The following is a 17,308-nucleotide window of genomic DNA, read 5'->3' as shown; positions in this document are numbered from 1 at the left end:
ATTCCAGCAGCCCCTGACCAAGCACAGGCGTCCTGCTCTAGATCCCTCTGTCTGTCCCTTTCTCCTTCCTCTTTGTCTATTTTCCTCTGTCCCCAGAGTCCATGACCTCATCTCCCACATCCAAATCCCCCTGCTCATCAAGGCCCAACTCAAATATCACCTCCTCCAGGCAGCCCTCCCTGAGCCCTCATCCTCCAGAGGGGGCCTAGCTTCCCACAGCACTGAATGCGGCTGCCCCAAGGGCACCAGGCACGTCCTCCCGGTGTTACTATTCTCTGCCTACTCATCCATTCAGCAGGCCTTCTAAGCACCCCACCTTGTGCAGGCAAGGCCACATGGAGAGATGCAGAGGTGAACTAGACTGATCCCACCCCTAAACACTGGTCAATACCCACTGCGTTCTAGAAGATACCAGCAGAGACGGCAGAAAGTGTGCAAAAAGTGCTCCACTGTCTGGGCCCCCTGAAGAAGGGTAGGTTGTATGGCCCCCTGGAGTGACACACAGTGTGCCTGCAGCCGCCACCCAGGAGAGCCTCGGCTGAGGTAAGGGGTGAGTGACTGAGGGGTGGGAGGACGCATGAATAAACCTCTCTCCCTCTCCCTCTGTCTCTGGCTTCTAGAGTGACAAGGAGATCCATGCCACATGGGGAAAGAAAAAAGCTGCTTCCGGACTTAAGCAACAATGAAGATGGATTCCAAGTATATCTGAGAGTGTGTGTGTGTGTGTGAGTGTGTGCATGCACGTGGGCACATGGGCTAGAGCATGTGTCCTGAGCACATGGGTGCCCCGCACATTCATTCATTTATTCCTCCTACAATGAGGCATGGAGCACCCACGGCCTCCAGGCATAGTTCTGAGGGCTGGGGACGGACTGTGGACAACTGCCCTCAGCGGGCTCCAATCTAGATGGAGGCAGGTCATGCAGAGGTGCATCATAAGCTTCTGAGTCTGTTAGATGGGGATGAGGAGCCAGGAGGAAAAAGAAAGGAAAGGAACAGGGGAGTGTTGCAGAGTGGCCAGAGAGACCTCTTTTACAGTCTGTGTCAAGATCCCAGCAGGGAGGGGTATTCGATGCCAAGGTGTTCCAGGCCGAGGGAGCAGCCAGTGCAAAGGCCATGTGTGCATGCCTGTGTGTGTGTGTGTGTGTGTGTGTGAGCATGGTGCATGCCTGTGTGTGTGTGAACATGTATGCATGCCTATGTGTGTGTGTGTGTGAGCATGGTGCATGCCTGTGTGTGTGTGAGCATGTGTGCATGCCTGTGTGTGTGTGTGTGCATGTGTATATCCAGGCACACACATGTGCTTAGTGCCTGGATCTGCCCTCGGGCTGCCCCAGGCCCAGCCAGCAGCCTCACACAACCAGCCCACGCATGCTGATACCGGCTAGCACACAGGCAGTGACCCAGAACGCCCACAGCTCTAGCTCTAGGTAACTGGTTCCCAGAACTGCAGAATCTGAAAACCCGCTGAGGGCAGCTGGTCCACATCCCACACCATCCAAAGGTGGAACGGGGATGCTGGAGGGCAGGGAATGTGTCCAGCATCTCAGTGCCCACCCAGAGCACAGTCCTTAGGGTCTCTGAAGGCTGGAGTTTTGTTCAAGACTGTTCAGCTCAGTCGGGGTTCAAATCCCCACCACGACCCCCACAAGTCAAATGGCCTCAAGTCAAGTGACCAGACGTCCAGGGCCATCACCACAGACACCCCAGGGGCTTCCTGATAAAACCCACACTCCTCTTCCTGTGACCTTTTCTGTTAAAAGTGCCTTGCCTTTCCTCCTCTGCCCTAATGCTTGGCACAGCACGTAAGTGTCCAGCACCCATCAGAGCCACCCTGCCCAGGGCTGTGCGACCCAGCTTCGCTATCCAACTGTGCAACCTTAGGCAATCAAGTGAACTCTCTGGGCCTCAGTTTCTTCCCTGTAAAGTCATCACCATCACAACAGAGAGGACTGCGTCAGCAAATATACAAAAAGTGCTTAGAACAAGCCAGGAGCATGGGGGCCCTGGGCAAATGCTAGATATTCTTATTAGAGAGAAAGGCAGGGCTAAGATCACTGTGCCCATTTTGTAGATGAGTAAGCTGAGGCTTGGAGAGATGATAATGTCCTCTGAGTATCCTCACCAGGAGATGTCAGAAACAAGGTGCTGGCTGAGCTGCTCGGCCTGTGTTCCCACCCTCCTGGGCATGCCCTCCAGGCCTCCAGCTCTGCCCCACCCTCCTTGCTGACTCTGCTCTTTCTGTTCCACCCACAGGCCAGGCCAGGCCACCACAGATTGCGGCTGGGATCTTGCAGCCACCTCTGGCCACCAGCCTAGGCCCAGCCAGGACCCAGGCAAACCTTAAGATCCCCACCTGCCCAGCGCAGCCCCTATCACCCGGGGAGCAGGGGACCCTGCACGGGGCCGGCACAAGCCCCAGGCTTGGCTGCCTGCTCCTTGCCCTTCTGATCCTGGCTGCTTCAGGCCCTCCACTGCCCGGCTCTCAGCATCAGCTGTTTGCTTCACAGATAAAAGCCAGTGATGCTTTTAGATACATGAAAGCTGTGGCGGACAGGAATGTGTGGTTCAGAGAAAGAGGGGGAGAGTGCCGGCTTCCAAAGGCCTTGCCTGCAACATCCCCCACCCTGACCCCTCAGGGGCCTGAGCAGTGCAGGCTCCCCCACAGGGCCTTAGCTGCGGAGATAGGGTGGGGGCTGGCGGGGGCGCCCAGAGGCGTAAGAGGTGGGATTGCCAGCTGCCCTTCCCTTCCTCCCTCCCTCTGCAGGCTGGGAGCCAGTCTCACCTGCGCCCCCAGTAGGGCTCCCCCTCACAGAGCACCTGAGCACCCCTCTGGCCAGGTGCTGGGGAAACAGATTTAAATAACACTCGGAGAACCAGCCTAGTTGGGGAGTCAGACTTGTGGATGGGAGAACAAAGATTCCCCCCAATCTCCCATGGGCAAGGGAAGAGCCACAGGGTGAGGGGAACAATGGCAGCGCCTGGGGACCAGGCTGTCTGCGCACAGAGGTCCAGCCACAGGGGCTTCCCAGGCCCCGCCAAGGAGGGCGGGACTTTCCTGGGAGCCAGGGGAGCTGTGGAGGGAGCCTGAGCAGGGGTACAGATGGTCAGAATGGCCCTCAGCCTGCAGGGGAAGAGTCTGGAGAGGCAGGCCTGGCAGTCTAGGAGAAGGTGGTGAGTGCACTGCAAACAGTAGCTGATGTTGCCTGAACCAGGACAGGGGCTTCGGGGTGGAGGGGAGGTGGGCGGCAGGCACTTAGTGGGAGACTCACAGCATTGGGGATCAATTATATGTGATCACAGAGAGAGTGGGGACCAGCAGGGGGGTGCGGGGAGGCAGCAGAGGGAGCAGGGTGGGGCCAGCACATGGAGAGGACGCCAACAGTCCCCGGCCTTCAGCCCTGACCAGGACCATCCCTGATGCGCACCGCTGGGTTCAGGAGCAAAAGGTTAGAGTGACCCAGACAGCTTGGGACAGCCCCATGGAGGCCTCACACACCCACACCCTCCATGGAGCTGCCCTGTCCCCAGTGACCAAATAACAAGGCCTAGGGGAAATGGCGGGGGGGCACCTGGGCAGGGGACTGAGTGGGAAAAACTGGGTGGCCTTTGGGAGGAGCAGGATAGGCCCCAGATCGGGAGACTGTCTGTCCTTGCCCCAGCGCCTCCTCCAGGGCCACACACTGGGGCCCTTCCCCTTCAATGCCCCCTTCCCCCACACCCACCAGAGCCATCTGGGGAACACGAGCCCCTTCACCACAGACCCTCTGGGAATTTGAATCAGGCCTGCCTGGGCACTCACCTCAGGACTTGGCGCCCTCATTAATCAGATCTATTCCTCTGGTCCATGGACGCAGACCAGCTGCCAACTCCTGCCCTAAGCATCCAGTCACTCTGGGGCCTGACCATGTGCCCCTGTCTGGCCCTGGCCGGCCAGCCTGTGCCCCAGTGCAATTGATCAGTCTGCGAGGGCCCACCCTGAGCCAGCCCAGAGTCAGCCTTCTTCCCGGTGGCTGAGAAAGCGCAGTTGCCACCCCAGGGCCCTTGGCCTCCCTTGCTCTGCTCCTCCCCCCGGTCTGGAGATGGACCTCCCTTCTGCCCAGTTCCAGGGTTGCTCTGGCCCTCCTCTGCTCCTATAACCTATGGCCCCCATGACACAGCCCCCTTCCTATCACACCGTGATCTGCAGTTTCCCCTCTGTGATGGAGAGTGCATGTCAGAGTGTCCCAGGCTGCAGGCACAATCATCAAAGACAGTAGAACTGCCCACGAGGCCCATGGGGTCCCTTTGCCTCAGCTGCTCCTGTGGCCACCAGCCTCCCCCCATACACCCTCCCAGCATCCACTCATGCTCCTCCAAAGCTCTGTCAGGCCATTCATTAATTCACTCACTTGACCAGGGTTTACTGAGCACCCACTGAGTGCTCTGCATGATCCCTGCCTTCCTGGAGCTGACATCCGAGTGGGAGAGACAATCAATAGTGAATGAATACACACAGAGCTAATGCTGGGTGCTGGGCAAGGGCCATCAGCCAAACATTTCAAGATCTCTGCCTCCTTGGGGCCACTTGAAAAGTTCTGGACAATGAGCTGAGAGCAGAACATGCCTATCGCTTCTGTCCCACAGCACTGAATTGCAGTGGTGAGACCTACAAGGTACACATTTCCTCTGCTACTGTAAGCAATGGGTCCCTGAGCAATGTTCCAGCCCAGCCTGGGTCCCTGAGTAGAGTGCCTAGCCAACCTCCATAGACATCTCACACAGCAAGAGTTAAGCTGATGCTATTGTAAGCCACAGAGCTTTGAGGGTTGTTTTTTTTTTTTTTTTTTTTTTGAGACAGAGTCTTTCTCTGTCCCCCAGGCTGGAGTGCACTGGCACGATCTCGGCTCACTGCAAGCTCCGCCTCCCGGGTTCACACCATTCTCCTGCCTCAGCCTCCCGAGTAGCTGGGATTACAGGCGCCCACCACCACGCCCAGCTAATTTTTTGTATTTTTAGTAGAGACGGGGTTTCACCATGTTAGCCAGGATGGTCTCGATCTCCTGACCTCGTGATCCGCCCGCCTCGGCCTCCCAAAGTGCTGGGATTACAGGCTTGAGCCACCGTGCCCGGCCGAGGGTTGTTTGTTATGGCAGCATCACCTCACCTATGCTGACAGACACAGGGAGCAGTAAACATTAGGCTCCAGCTCTGGGAGAGCCAGGAATGACTCATTTATTTCCACCTCAAGGGCATGGATGTGTCAATTTCACACTCATCACAGGCTGGTTTGGGCGGAATTGTATTGAATTAAATTCACACACACATGCAATCTTCATCATCATGAGAGCTAACACTTATCGGGTGCCTACTATGTGCCAAGAACTGTCCTAAGTAGCTTCATGCACCTTAACACCTTCAATCTTACCATAGCCCTATGAGGTGGGCCCTCTTATTCTCCCCATTTTTTTGAAACTGAGGTACAGAGATGTTAGGTCACTTGCCCAAGCTCACACAGCTAGTGAGTGGCTGAGCCAGGATTTGAACTAGGACTAGCTGCAGAGCCCATGCTGCTGTCAGGTAAAACCTGTCTCCTCTGTACACGGTGGGCCTACACATGCATATGCATTTACACACACACGTGCAACATCTACACACATACACTGAGAATCTGAGGGTGACGCCGCAGCCTCTAGTGAGAAGGCCGCCCCCATCCTGTGGGGTAGGATCCTCAGGGCAGCCCTGCTTCCTCTCCTTGCTGAGCCCCTGCCTCCACTCCTGGCTGTCAAACTAAGGGCTGAAGTGGCCCACTCGTCTCCAACACAAAAGATCGGGCAGGAGCCCTGGAAGCTTGTGTAAAATGGCTCTGCTTTGAGAAATAGCTAGTTTTTATACATAATTATTAATTTCATGCTTATTATATGTAAACCTGTCTCCCAGACGAGATGAAATTGATTTAATTAGAAATTCCATCATCAAGCCTTTTGCATCTGAACTTTCAATTAGGATCACCAACCCCACACGAGGCTGCCAGAGAGTGATCTCATGGCCCCTGACTTCTCTCCCGGAGGCCAGGGGTATGGCCAAGACGTGTGGACCTCCACTGCCACCTGTGCCCTAGTGGCCAGGTCAGGGCCTCTCACCAGGATCCTTACCTGTCCTCCACCCCCACAGCATGGCCCTGAAGTCCTAAGGGTCCTCTTTTTTCTCTTGGCACCATCATGGGGAAATAGCTTGGGAAGAGTTTGCACCATCTTGCAGCCAGCTGGAAGGACTGGGGCATTTAAGGTGTGCAGGGGACAGGAGCAATAACAGGTCTGCCCGCTTCCTGCAAAATTCACACACCAGCCTTCCTTTGGGAGCCCCCGCCAGGTGCTAATAAAATGCCCTTTACGGCTCAGCTCAGAGGAGTCTGTCAGAATTACCTGCAACACTTGGCATTTTAACAAAGCATTTTCATGCTCAACACCTCTGATCTCATCTCCAACCACTCCCAGCTTGGCCTCACTGACTCGGCTCCAGTCACGCCAGCCTCCTTACTGTGCCTCGAACTCTCCAGGCACACTCCTCCTCAGGGCCTTTGCACTGGCTGTTCCGCTGCCTGAATGCTCTGCCCCTAGATATGCATGTGGCTTGCTCCCTCTCATCCCTCACTTCAAGACTTTGCTCAAATATCTTCTTCTCAGGCAGGCCTTCCCTGACCAATCCCACCTCCCTCCCCTGCACCCCACCTTCACCTCCTCTGCTTTGATTTTCTGCACAATGATTGCCTACTAACACACTATATTTCCTTACTTATTTCATTTAGTATCCATCTCCCTCTAAAACATCAGCCTGGGGCTTCATGTTATTCCCCCACTGTGTCTTCAGACACCTGCCACAGGACAGGCATTCATTGAACAAAGGGGACACCTCATTCCTTCTGCACAGCCAGCCCATGAGACAAGCACCACAGTGCTGAAGCACCTTCAGCCGGTGAGGAAGCTGAGGCCCAAAGCCTCAGGGCCTTGCCAAGGTTGCAGAGCTGGTCAGCAGCTCCAATTCTCACATGGTCTGACGCTGCACCTGGGCAAGCCAGTGGCGTCACTCTGCAGTAAGTGGGCCACCCACGGCAGTGCCCAGCACATAGAAGGTGCTCTGAGGTCTCCTTCCTCCCTCCTGGGTTCAGGCAGGACCCTCCCTCTGGCATCCCTCACCTCCTGGGGCCTGTCACACCCTGTCCCCCACTGACACCCCAGGAAGCAAATGCTGGGAAGCTAGCTGCTCCATGCCACCTCTGTCTCCCCATCCCCGGGTCCTGCCCAGCCTCTTATCAGGAGAACAAGCGGACACTTGGATTAATTTCCAGGCCCGTTCTGAATTATGTTTTCCAGGAGAGAACCAGACAGACGCAGGCAACAGGCCTTTGAACAAATATTTCCCCAGAAAGCGCTTTATTCAGTCCCTTGTCTCACCCTTTTAAACATTATATGTTTTCTTAGGAGCCCAGGAAAAAAGAGGGGCCCGATAAGGCACAGAAGCTGGAGAAGAATAGCGGGCGTGGAGTGGAGAGCCTCGGCAGGGCTGGCAAAGGGGGTGGCTCGATGCAGGCTCAGAGGCAGGGCCGCAGATAAGAGCGCCCCAGAGAGCAGGTGGGGGCGGCGGGCGAGGGAGAGCAAACGCGATCCTCGAATCAGCACTTGTCCTATTTCATAGGCGAAATGTAGATCAATAAATTACACTCACTTTTGCAGGTTTTACATGCTGACTCGGTAACCTTGTCAACAGTGATCCGTGGGGGAGGCTGGGAGGAGCCCAGGCGGGCAGGGCAGAGGCCCAGCGAGGAGCCCCAAGGGGCACAGCCACGCCCCCTTTTCCAAGGAGGGCTCAAAGTCCAACTCCCAGAGGTGAGAAGCTGCCTCGCTGTGTGGTCTTGGGCAAGTCACCTCCTTTGTGAGCCTCAGTCTCCTCATCTGTCCGCAGGCACCATGGTGAAAGACTGGGACGTGTCAGGCACTGCGAGGGTCCCGAGGGAGAATGAGTGTTACAGAAGCCTGGGGAGAGGGGAGGAATTGGCCCAGATGTTTGGAGCCAGCCATGCACCTCTCTCACACACAGGAGGTGCGACAGGGGCTCGTGCACAGCCTCCCTTGTTAACTCTCACCACAGCCCCGAGGTAGGAAGCCGGAGCCTGATCCTCAGAAGAGAAGCTGCCCCTCTGAAGCTGAGGAACATGCCCGGGCTCACACCCAGGCCCACCCAATGGCAAGCCGGGCTTCCTCTGTGCCACAGTGCTGTCTGTGGGCCAGGACACAGGCAGTGCTGACCCTAGGTCACACCCAAATGGCCAAGGGGCAGGGAGAGCTGGGGGCAGCCCAAGGAGGCTGCGGGACCCAAAGGGGCCAAGCTGAGGGTGGAGCAGGGTGGGCTTCCCCGGGCCTGGGGACATGGAGCGGGCTAGGCCAGGGCCAGGCATCCTTGCCAGTGGGCAGGAGGCGGCAGCAGCACAAGGCTACTGGAGTGTTCGTGTCATCATAACAGGACTGGTGGCTGTTGGCTAACGAGCACCTACTCTGTGCCAAGCACTTCATGTGGATTATTCACTTCTCCTTCACACAATAATCCCATGAAGTGAACACTACTTATTACCTTCATTTTTCAGATGAGGAAACGGAGGCCCAAGAATATATGGAAACAGGATGACACAGCAAGTGGCAAAGTGAGATTTGAACCCAGGTCTGTCTGGCCCCAGCCCCTGAGTGCTCTCACCCCCTGCTCCCCACCTGGCACACACTGCGTGTCCATTCCCAGCCTCCTGCCCTTTGCCTACACCATCCCCGCACCCAGGAAGCAGCCAGGATGGGGAGCCGAGAGTCCCTGTTCCAGGTCTTTCCCCACCACATCCCTTGGGTGCCACTTCACGTCTCTGAGCCTCAGTTTCTGCATCTGTTCAATGGGGGCTTAATTACATGACCCCTGCTGCACTCACGGGTAAGGACAGGGAGGCCTCCACAAGGTGGGAGTAACAACATCCAAAAGCCCGTTCTGCAAAAGCTAACAATCCTCACACAGGCTGTGGGAGGCAGGGGCGGGGCTGGGCAGTGTGGCGCTTGGGGTGTCGGTAACTGCACCCCATGTCCTGATGACCGCATCACCAGGAGCACTGAGTGCCGGCAATGGGGCGTGGCCAGGCCGAGAAAATTAACCATGGTGTCTGCCCAGTGCACTTTCAAGTTAATGTGCAGCGCTGTGTGTAATATATTGCGCTATATTAATATAATATGATATAATGGGATGTATTACTGTTATTGAACACATGAGCCGATAAAAGTCACATCACCATCTTTCCACATAATTTATATCACAGCCAGGCCAGGGCCAGGCTGGCAGCCCCAGGCTGGCAGAGAGGAGGCCCCCCTGGGGCTCTGGGGGCTTCCACTGGGGAAAGGGGGCCTGACCCCTGGGAGGGGAGTCAAAAACCAGGTTGGAAGGAAGATGCAGGCAAGGCTAGGTGACCGGCCAGGCTGGGGGTGCTGAGCTGCGGCTGGGGGTGCTCAGTCCCCTCTCCCCGATGCCAGTCCTCATTGCACTTGGCCCCACTGCAGTATTTGACCCAGTAGTCCCTTCCTCGCTTGGTGGCCCTGCTCCTGGCGCTCCTTGTCCCCTCCTTCCTCTCAGCTTCCTTTGCTGGTCTTGCCTCCCTCTCCCTGATCCGACCCTGGCGGCCCCCAGGGCTCAGCGCTCCCTTCCCTCTGTCCGCCTCTCCACTCACTCCCTGGGGCCTGGGATTGCCCTCTCAAGGGTTCACCAGATCTCACCATGGCAGGCGAGGAGACACAGCATGCACCCCTGAACTCCAGGCTCCCATCCAGCTGCTGCTCCCCTGGGCTATCCAATGGGTGTCGCAAATTCAGCAGGTTCAAAGTCCTTCACCGCCAGGTAACTGCTACTCTGCCTTCCAGCTATGCAGGCCAGAGTGTTGAGCAAATCCTTGAGTCCTTTTCTCACACATCCCAAACCTGATTTATCAGCAAATATTGTTGGCTCCACTTGAAAAGGATCCAAAATCCAACCACAACTCACCTCCTCCACCAGGACCGCCCAGGTCCACAGCTCCAGCATCTCTGGCTGGGCTATCACAACAGGGCCCTTAGCCTCCTGCTAGGCTCCTGCCTCCCACACTTGCCACTCCCACACACATGCACAGTGCACTTCCGCCTGGCAGCTAGAGGAACCCAATTAAAACCTGAGTGACACCACAGGGCTCCTCTCTTTAAGAGGATCCCATCACGGCCAGGCATGGTGGCTCATGCCTGTAATCCCAGCACTTTGGGAGGCCGAGGCAGGTGGATCACCTGAGGTTAGGAGTTCGAGACCAACCTTGCCAACATGGTGAAACCCCGTCTCTACCAAAAATACAAAAATTAGCCAGGGGTGGTGGCCAGCGCCTGTAATCCCAGCTACTCAGGAGGCTGGGGCAGGAGAATCGCTTGAATCTGGGAGGCGGAGGTTGCAGTGAGCCGAGATCGCACCATTGCACTCCGACCTGGGAGACAGAGCAAGGCTCAGTCTCAAAAAAAGAAAGAAAGAAAGAAAAAACAGAGGCTCCCTTCTCATAGAGTAAAACCCACAGTCTTTCAGTGGCTCCCAAGGCCTCTACGTGACCTGCACCATTAGCCCCCTGGCCTCCCTTCCTACCACCCTCCCCCTCACTCACCCTGTCCAGCCACTCCAACGTCCATGTTGTTCCTCCCAACAGAGCAGGTAGGAGCCCACCTCAGGGCCTTTGCACTGGCTGTTTCCACACACCACTTCCTGCAACACCACACCTTTCATTCACGCGTCTGGTGAAGACTGTCTGCCTCCCGCTGGCACGTCAGTCACATGAGGGCAGGGGATTTGTCTGCTTTGCTCACTGCTAGAGCCCCAGGACTTAGGACAGTGTCACCCACACTGTCATCTTGCAGGTTCTGCAAATAAATATTAATGACAACTACAAACAGGTGAGCCTGAGCGACAGTCGGCTTTCACCTGCTTCTCATCATCGGGTTTCTTCAAGATTCTGTTGGGGGAAATTTTCTGCTTCCAAAGAGAATTTGGAAACTCCTGGCCTGATGTGGATGAGGAGACTGAGGAATGGATGGGCCAAGAGGCAGCAATTCAGCCAAGACCACAGACAGCTGGAGGCTGGCCCCTCCCTCCGCCCAGCACGGCCTCAATGGCCCTAGGGCAGAGCTGGCTGCTGAGCACTCAGCCTGCAGAGGGTATCTCTGAAGCCAGGGGTGAGAAGGACCCCAAGGGATCTTTGCCTGATTCCTGGCTGCCTCCCACAGCTGTCCTTGGACACTGGCGGCCCCTTGCTCTGACCTGATCTCTGGTGGTGTCTGCAGGAAGGGGCCCACATACAGGTACTCATGGTAACCTTCCACTCCCTCTAGCCCCTGGCAAGGGGGAAGGCGATATGGCTCCACCCCATGATGGACATGATGCAAAAGCAGACAAAGCCGTGTGCTCCTGGAGCTGAGTCCAGCAGGACAGCTGGCCTCTCACCGGACTCACACACCAACACACACAAAATCATGATGTCCGACAGGCGGTGGGGATGAGAGCCCAGAATAAGGTCCTGGATCTGGCTAGGGTAGCAATGGAGCGCTCCCCTTAGAAGGCAGCATTAAGCTGACACCTGGAAGATAGGTAGGCAAGACCCAGGTGAAGAGGGGAGGGAAGCACATCCCAGACTGAAGGGGCAGCAGGTACAAAGGCCCTGTGGCCAAGGGCCCATGGCAGGTCCAAGAAACTGAAAGGCCAAAACAGAGGATGGGAGACACAGCATGACAGGCAGGATGGGCCCTGGATACCCTCGGGAGGCCACTGCAATGGTCCAGGTGAGAGGAGACAGCAGCCTGGACCGGGGTGCCTATGGAGATGGAGAGAAATACGACCCTCCCTCAAACCCTCTGGCTCCTGGGTGTCTCCTCCTTGTGACAAACAGTTGACAAGCCCTTGCCTGGACACTGAGCCCACCAAAAACACAAGGGCCTGGAGCCAGGAGACAAGGCTAACAAGTTCTCCAAGGCCAGCTGCGTGGTTCCCCTCTGGGCCAAGCCCATTCCTTCAAGAAAACAAGGCTGCTGCGGGTTCTCTAGCTACCTCTGCAGCATAGGCAGGGCAAGGACGGGCAGGGACCCAGCCCAGAGCAGAAGGAGAAGGCCACCCTGCCCCACCTCCACCACTGCCACACTCTGCAGCTCCGTGAGCTTGCCACGACGGGAAGACCTGAATTCTAACTCATCGCATGACCTCAAACCAGACGGTCCTCCTTCCTGTGCCCCAGGTTTCCCATCTAATAATCCTAACAGCCGCTATAATGAGAGTTAACAGCTCTCAAGCACTTATGATGTGCCAGCCTCTGCTCTCAGCACTGCCTATGCATTAAGTTATTTAGGCCTCACCAGAAACCTGTTGCAGACAGAGCTGCTAGCGCCTAGGCCAGTGCATTGCTGAGGGGACTTGCCCAGAGACACTCAGCTGGTAAGTGGCTGAGCCGGGGCTTGAACCCTCACAGCTGGGCCCTGCCTGCCGTCACACTATGCTGCCTCCACAGAGAAGTAAGGATTGGACGGAATCACCTGAGACTCTCTGGCTCTGTCATGGCTGCCTCCTATGATCCTCAGCCCAGAAATCCAGCCTCCCAGTTTCTCCTAAAGGATGGCAGACCTGATTTGGGGTGGGCCTCTCCCGCAGCCCTTCTACTTCCCTCCACACTTGCAGAGACCGCCCAATGTCCAGTTCAGTGCCCACAGTGTGCCAGGTGCTGGGATGTGGCAGAGAACAGGGCAGCCCCCACCCTGTATCGAGGATCTGCTTCCGCCATCTCCTGGCTGCCCACTGAGGTCCCCTGCTCATGAAGGCACTGGCAACAGCCCCCCATCCCTCCCTCTCACCTCCCGTCCTGTACCAGTGCACCTCGAGGTCCCCTCCCAAGTAGAGTGCCTGCAACCCTCACTCAGGTCTACTCCAGGGGACCCACCCGTGATAGTGCTTTCCACCGTCATCTCCCTTCATGCCACCCCTATAGCGGCCCTTCCCAGTAGGAATTATTACCCGCCACTCGGGGTGAGGACCTGGGGACTAGAGAGAAGTTGCCGTCCTCAGCTGCCAGTGGCTGACTGAAGCCCAGGCCCATCAATGCCAAAGACCGAAACCCCTCCTTGCTGCTGCCTGGCCTCCCTCCGCTCCCCCAGCAAGAGCCACCAGCACATCTGGGTCCTGTCCAGACAATGAGGGGACAGGCAGGAGATGCCCACTGGCTCTCCCTGTCCAGGCTCGATGTGTCCAATTGCCAGCAACTGGTGATCTGAGCTGACAATGCTCTGAGAGGGAAGCCCCTCGTTGATCTTAGCCCCTCCCATCCTGTCCCACCCACCCAGGCCCCTGCCCCAGCATCTTCATAAAAGGCGGAAGGTTGACAAAGCTCTGCCGCCACCAACCCAGGCCTCAGTGGGTCCCTGCAGGGGCTGCCTCTGGAGCAGAGCCTGCAGAGGGACCTGCCACCCCAGTCAGCAGGCATGGCCAGGCCTCCTGGGCACCAGCAGACAATGGACATCTGCAGAGTACATTCAAAGGGGGGCCCAAAGCCCTGCCCAGTCCTCCAAGACCTCCACAATGCCTGCTGCTCAGTCTCAAAAGCCAATTTCTGTTCAAACCCACCCATGTCGCCTGGAAGGAGGCCTTTAATCATAGACTCTCAGCTGTGGAGGGCAGGATTACCCCCTATGGTGTCCCTGAAAGGGGCCTCTGGCTTCTGCTTGCCTGCCTCCTGCAACAGGCAGCTCACCACTTCACACAGCAGTCAATTCCAGCACCTGCGGCTGCCAGGCTTTCAGGATACTGAGCTGAAGTCTGCCTCCCTGTCACTATCATGTGGTTTCAAGTTCTCTGGAGCCATGGAGACCCTGCCTGTGCCCTCGGCTGGAAGGACCTCCAAGGCTCTTTGACTCTCTGCTCCATGTACACCACCCCCAGCAGCCTGCTCCCCTTCCCTTGGTGGTCTAGGTCCACACATGTGCACGCAGACACATGGGGGACACAGGTCACATGTTCAGGCACAACCGCCACTTAAACCATGGTATCCCTTGGGAGGCTGAAGCGGGCAGATTGCTTGAGCCCAGGAGTTCAAGACCGGCCTGGACAATACAGCAAGACTGTCTCTACAAAAAATTTAAAATTGGCCAGGCATGGCGGTGCACTATAGTTCCAGCTACTCAGGAAGCTGAGGTAGGAGGATCACTTGAGCCCGGGAGGTTGAGGCTGCAGTGAGCCATGATTGCGCTATTGCACTACAGCCTGGGTGAAAGAGCAAGACCCTGTCTCAAAAACAACCACCACCACCAAAAAAAAAAAAAAAAAAAAACCCACATGGTGTCCCAGGCCCTCCCCACGTTGAAGGAAAGCCCTGACTCTGAGTCAGCTCCCCTGCCTCACTTGCCTCTGCTCTTACCAGCCCCCTCCCCCACCCGACCTGGCCACACTGGCCTCCACGGAGCACCCTAAGCACGGCCAGCCTCACAGCTTTTGCATGTGCAGTGCCCTCTGCCAACTGGGCTTTTCCACAGAATATCCTCCTTCACACCATCCACATCTCTGATCGAATGTCATCTTCTCAGAAAGGTTGTTGCTGAATATCTCAGCCACAGCAGCCCCGCTCCCTACCCCCTTACCACACCCCTTCTCATCCCCACCTTACATGACATGTCTCTCCAGAAGCATGTGTCTGCCTCAGCCTCCCCGCTGTGCCGGGGTGCTGGGCTGGTAGCACCTGCAGCCCGTGAGTCCCCAGGGCATCAGAGATCAAAGTGGTGTCCCTCCCTGGCCCAGGCTGTAGGCCATCTGTCTTGCCTGGCAGCTCTCCTCTGCCCAGCCTTCCTCCAGCTCAGGCCTGGAGGTGAGGAGATAGCAGGAAGTTCCCCCCAGGGCAGGCTGGGAGTATGGACAGTAACAGCCCACAAGGAATAGCCTCTCTCCAGGGGAACCCTGTGCCCCACAGACTGCAAGGAGCCAAGCAGAGACAGGGCTCCCCATGGGCACCCTCAGGCTGCCAAGGCTGGGGACAGCTCCAGACAATCCGTCTCATGCATCTGGGTATCAGCTGACAGCAGCAGGGGCCAGGGAGAAGGAGACACACACAGACCACATACACACACACACACACACACACACACACACACACACACTCCAGGATCCAACCCTTCCAGGAGCCAGTGGAGCCATGCTGTGAGACAGGCAAGAACACTCAGGCACACGGGTGCACTGAGCATCCCTAGATACCCCCACCCCACACACATTCAGGAGCCGCGGCTCACACAGGTGTGCCCACACGAGTATGAAGAGCCACTCCCTGAGTCCCACCTGTAGTTTCCTGGACTCACACTCACAGGCCTCTTGGTGGTAAGTACAATCAACCATGCACACACACACACACACACACACACAAACATACACACATAGAGTCAGCACTGGTGGAGGCAGCATTAACAGTGCATTTTGGGGAGCACAAGAGAGTGTTCATAACCCACCCCAATCTTGCCATCCTATCCAGCTGCGTATCAAGCAGCTGGAACTCTTAACTGCCCACGGTAGGCAGGAAAGTGCTGTCCCCCATCCACATCCCGGCAGGGTACAGCTTTCTGCAGGGCTGGATCCTGCCCATGGGAGAACCAGCCTAGCAGAGGCAGAGCTGAAGGTGGGCAAGAGCTGCTGGGCTGGGTGGGGGTCAGAATGGGCAGCGGCCAGGTGGCAGTGGGGGTGGAGGAGGATTAAGGTAGCTGTGCACTGGCACCAGCTTGGGGATGCCCAGAGGCTGCCCCCCGGGACACTATGGGCTGGAGTTGGCAGCACTGCCCCTCTCCTCAGTCACCAGCCTGCCCAGGAATTGGCACTGCTTGGGGGAGGGTGGCCAGACCAGGCGCACCCCCACCTGTTCCATTTCCTGATTGTCCAGATCTTACTGAGGTTTCTCAATAAGAAAAGGAGACTTGCCCGGAGATTCTGAAATGGGGAGGCCTCCTCACTCACCCCAAGTTGCACCTAAATAAACGTAGTGGAAGGGGGGACATGATCACTCCTGGAGAGCCCTGCTTCAGCCCAGGGAGGAGAGAGCAGTGCCTGTAATTTGTTTTAATAATCCTGCTGAACTGGGAGAAAATTAACAAATGAGAAACCAGCTTGAAATTAATCAAACTTCTCCCTGTCCATCCCCCCACCTTCCATCTTAATGAAGGTTATTTATCCAACGAGCGATAAAACACGGAATTAAATTAAACAGGCCCTTTCTTTTCCTCCTTTCCCCCGCCCCAGGGAGGCAGCATCTCCCTGCTTACAGCTCTATAAGCCATGCCAGGCTGGCGGCCATGGCAGACCCAAGATTCCTGGACGCCAATCAGAGGGGTTTCCCAGAAGGAGCCCCTCAATTAGTGCATTCCCTGTTTGGGTCTCACTGCCAGATCTCTGCCAAAAATATGAAAGGCAGTTAACTCAACCACCCTCCTGAGGAGGAAGAGAGGGAGGTCCCTGTTTTGGGTCTTATCTGATGCAGCTGGGGGAACTCGCCAGTTTCTCTGTGGGGGAGAGAAGGGCCTGAGTGTGGAAGGTGGGGAGTGTGAGCTTCCCCCCAAATGAGGACACTTTAGTGCCCATGGCAGGTTCCAGCTGGAAACACTATCCTCGCCCCAGCTTCTTGGTGGGAAGGGGTTGGAGGCGGCAGGGGAAGCTCAGGAAAAACCTCTAGTGAAAACAGGACTCAGCCCCCCGCCCTATCCCCTGCCTGGCTCCCTCCCTTGCCTGGGGCCCAGGGCATGAAACACCAAGAATGTGAGCAGCACAGATGCCCTCACTGCACCTCTCGGCCAGGGATGCTCCCATACCCCTAACTTCCTCCGTCAGTTTGCTAGGCATCTGCTTCCCCAAACTTCTCTTCCCTGCAGCTTTGAATCCACTTATATTTTCTCCAGGACCATCTTTTGGAGTCACAGGTTGCTAAATAACTGCTCTCAGGGTCTGTCCTTAACCATTCCCTTTGGTCATTCCCTCTGGGTTTGAAAATTGCAATAATAATGGCCTTCATTTACAGCTTTTACATACATTCTCTGTTTTCCTTCCTTCCTCCCTCCCTTCCCTTTCTTCCTTCCTTTCCTTCCTTCCTTCCTCCTTTTCTTCCCTTCCCTCCCTCCCTTCCTTCCTTTCTTTTCATTTCTTTCTATTTTAGAGATGTTGCCCAGGCTGGAGTGCAACAGTGCAATGACAGCTCACTCACAGCCTCAAACGCCTGAGTTCAAGCGATGCTCCCACCTCG

General features: G+C 56.4%; 1 protein-coding gene across 9 annotated transcripts in view; it reads right to left on the bottom strand.

The window, feature by feature from the left end:
- Positions 1-17,308, bottom strand: part of GRM4 (glutamate metabotropic receptor 4) — a 138,625-nt gene that overhangs the window by 78,469 nt on the left and 42,848 nt on the right. Inside the window, exon 1 of one of the 9 annotated variants that reach the window (XM_055263509.2) lies at positions 6,135-6,268. The exons of the other annotated variants lie outside the window; for them this stretch is intronic. Coding sequence (XP_055119484.1) covers positions 6,135-6,233 — 99 coding nt within the window. The 5' untranslated portion in view covers positions 6,234-6,268. Of the gene's footprint in view, positions 1-6,134; positions 6,269-17,308 lie in introns of those variants that run through there. 9 annotated transcript variants of the gene reach the window in all.

The sequence above is a fragment of the Symphalangus syndactylus genome, chromosome 23 (assembly GCF_028878055.3).
Source record: "Symphalangus syndactylus isolate Jambi chromosome 23, NHGRI_mSymSyn1-v2.1_pri, whole genome shotgun sequence".
NCBI classification, from domain to species: Eukaryota; Metazoa; Chordata; class Mammalia; order Primates; family Hylobatidae; genus Symphalangus; species Symphalangus syndactylus.
This window is presented reverse-complemented; position numbering and strand designations above follow the sequence as displayed.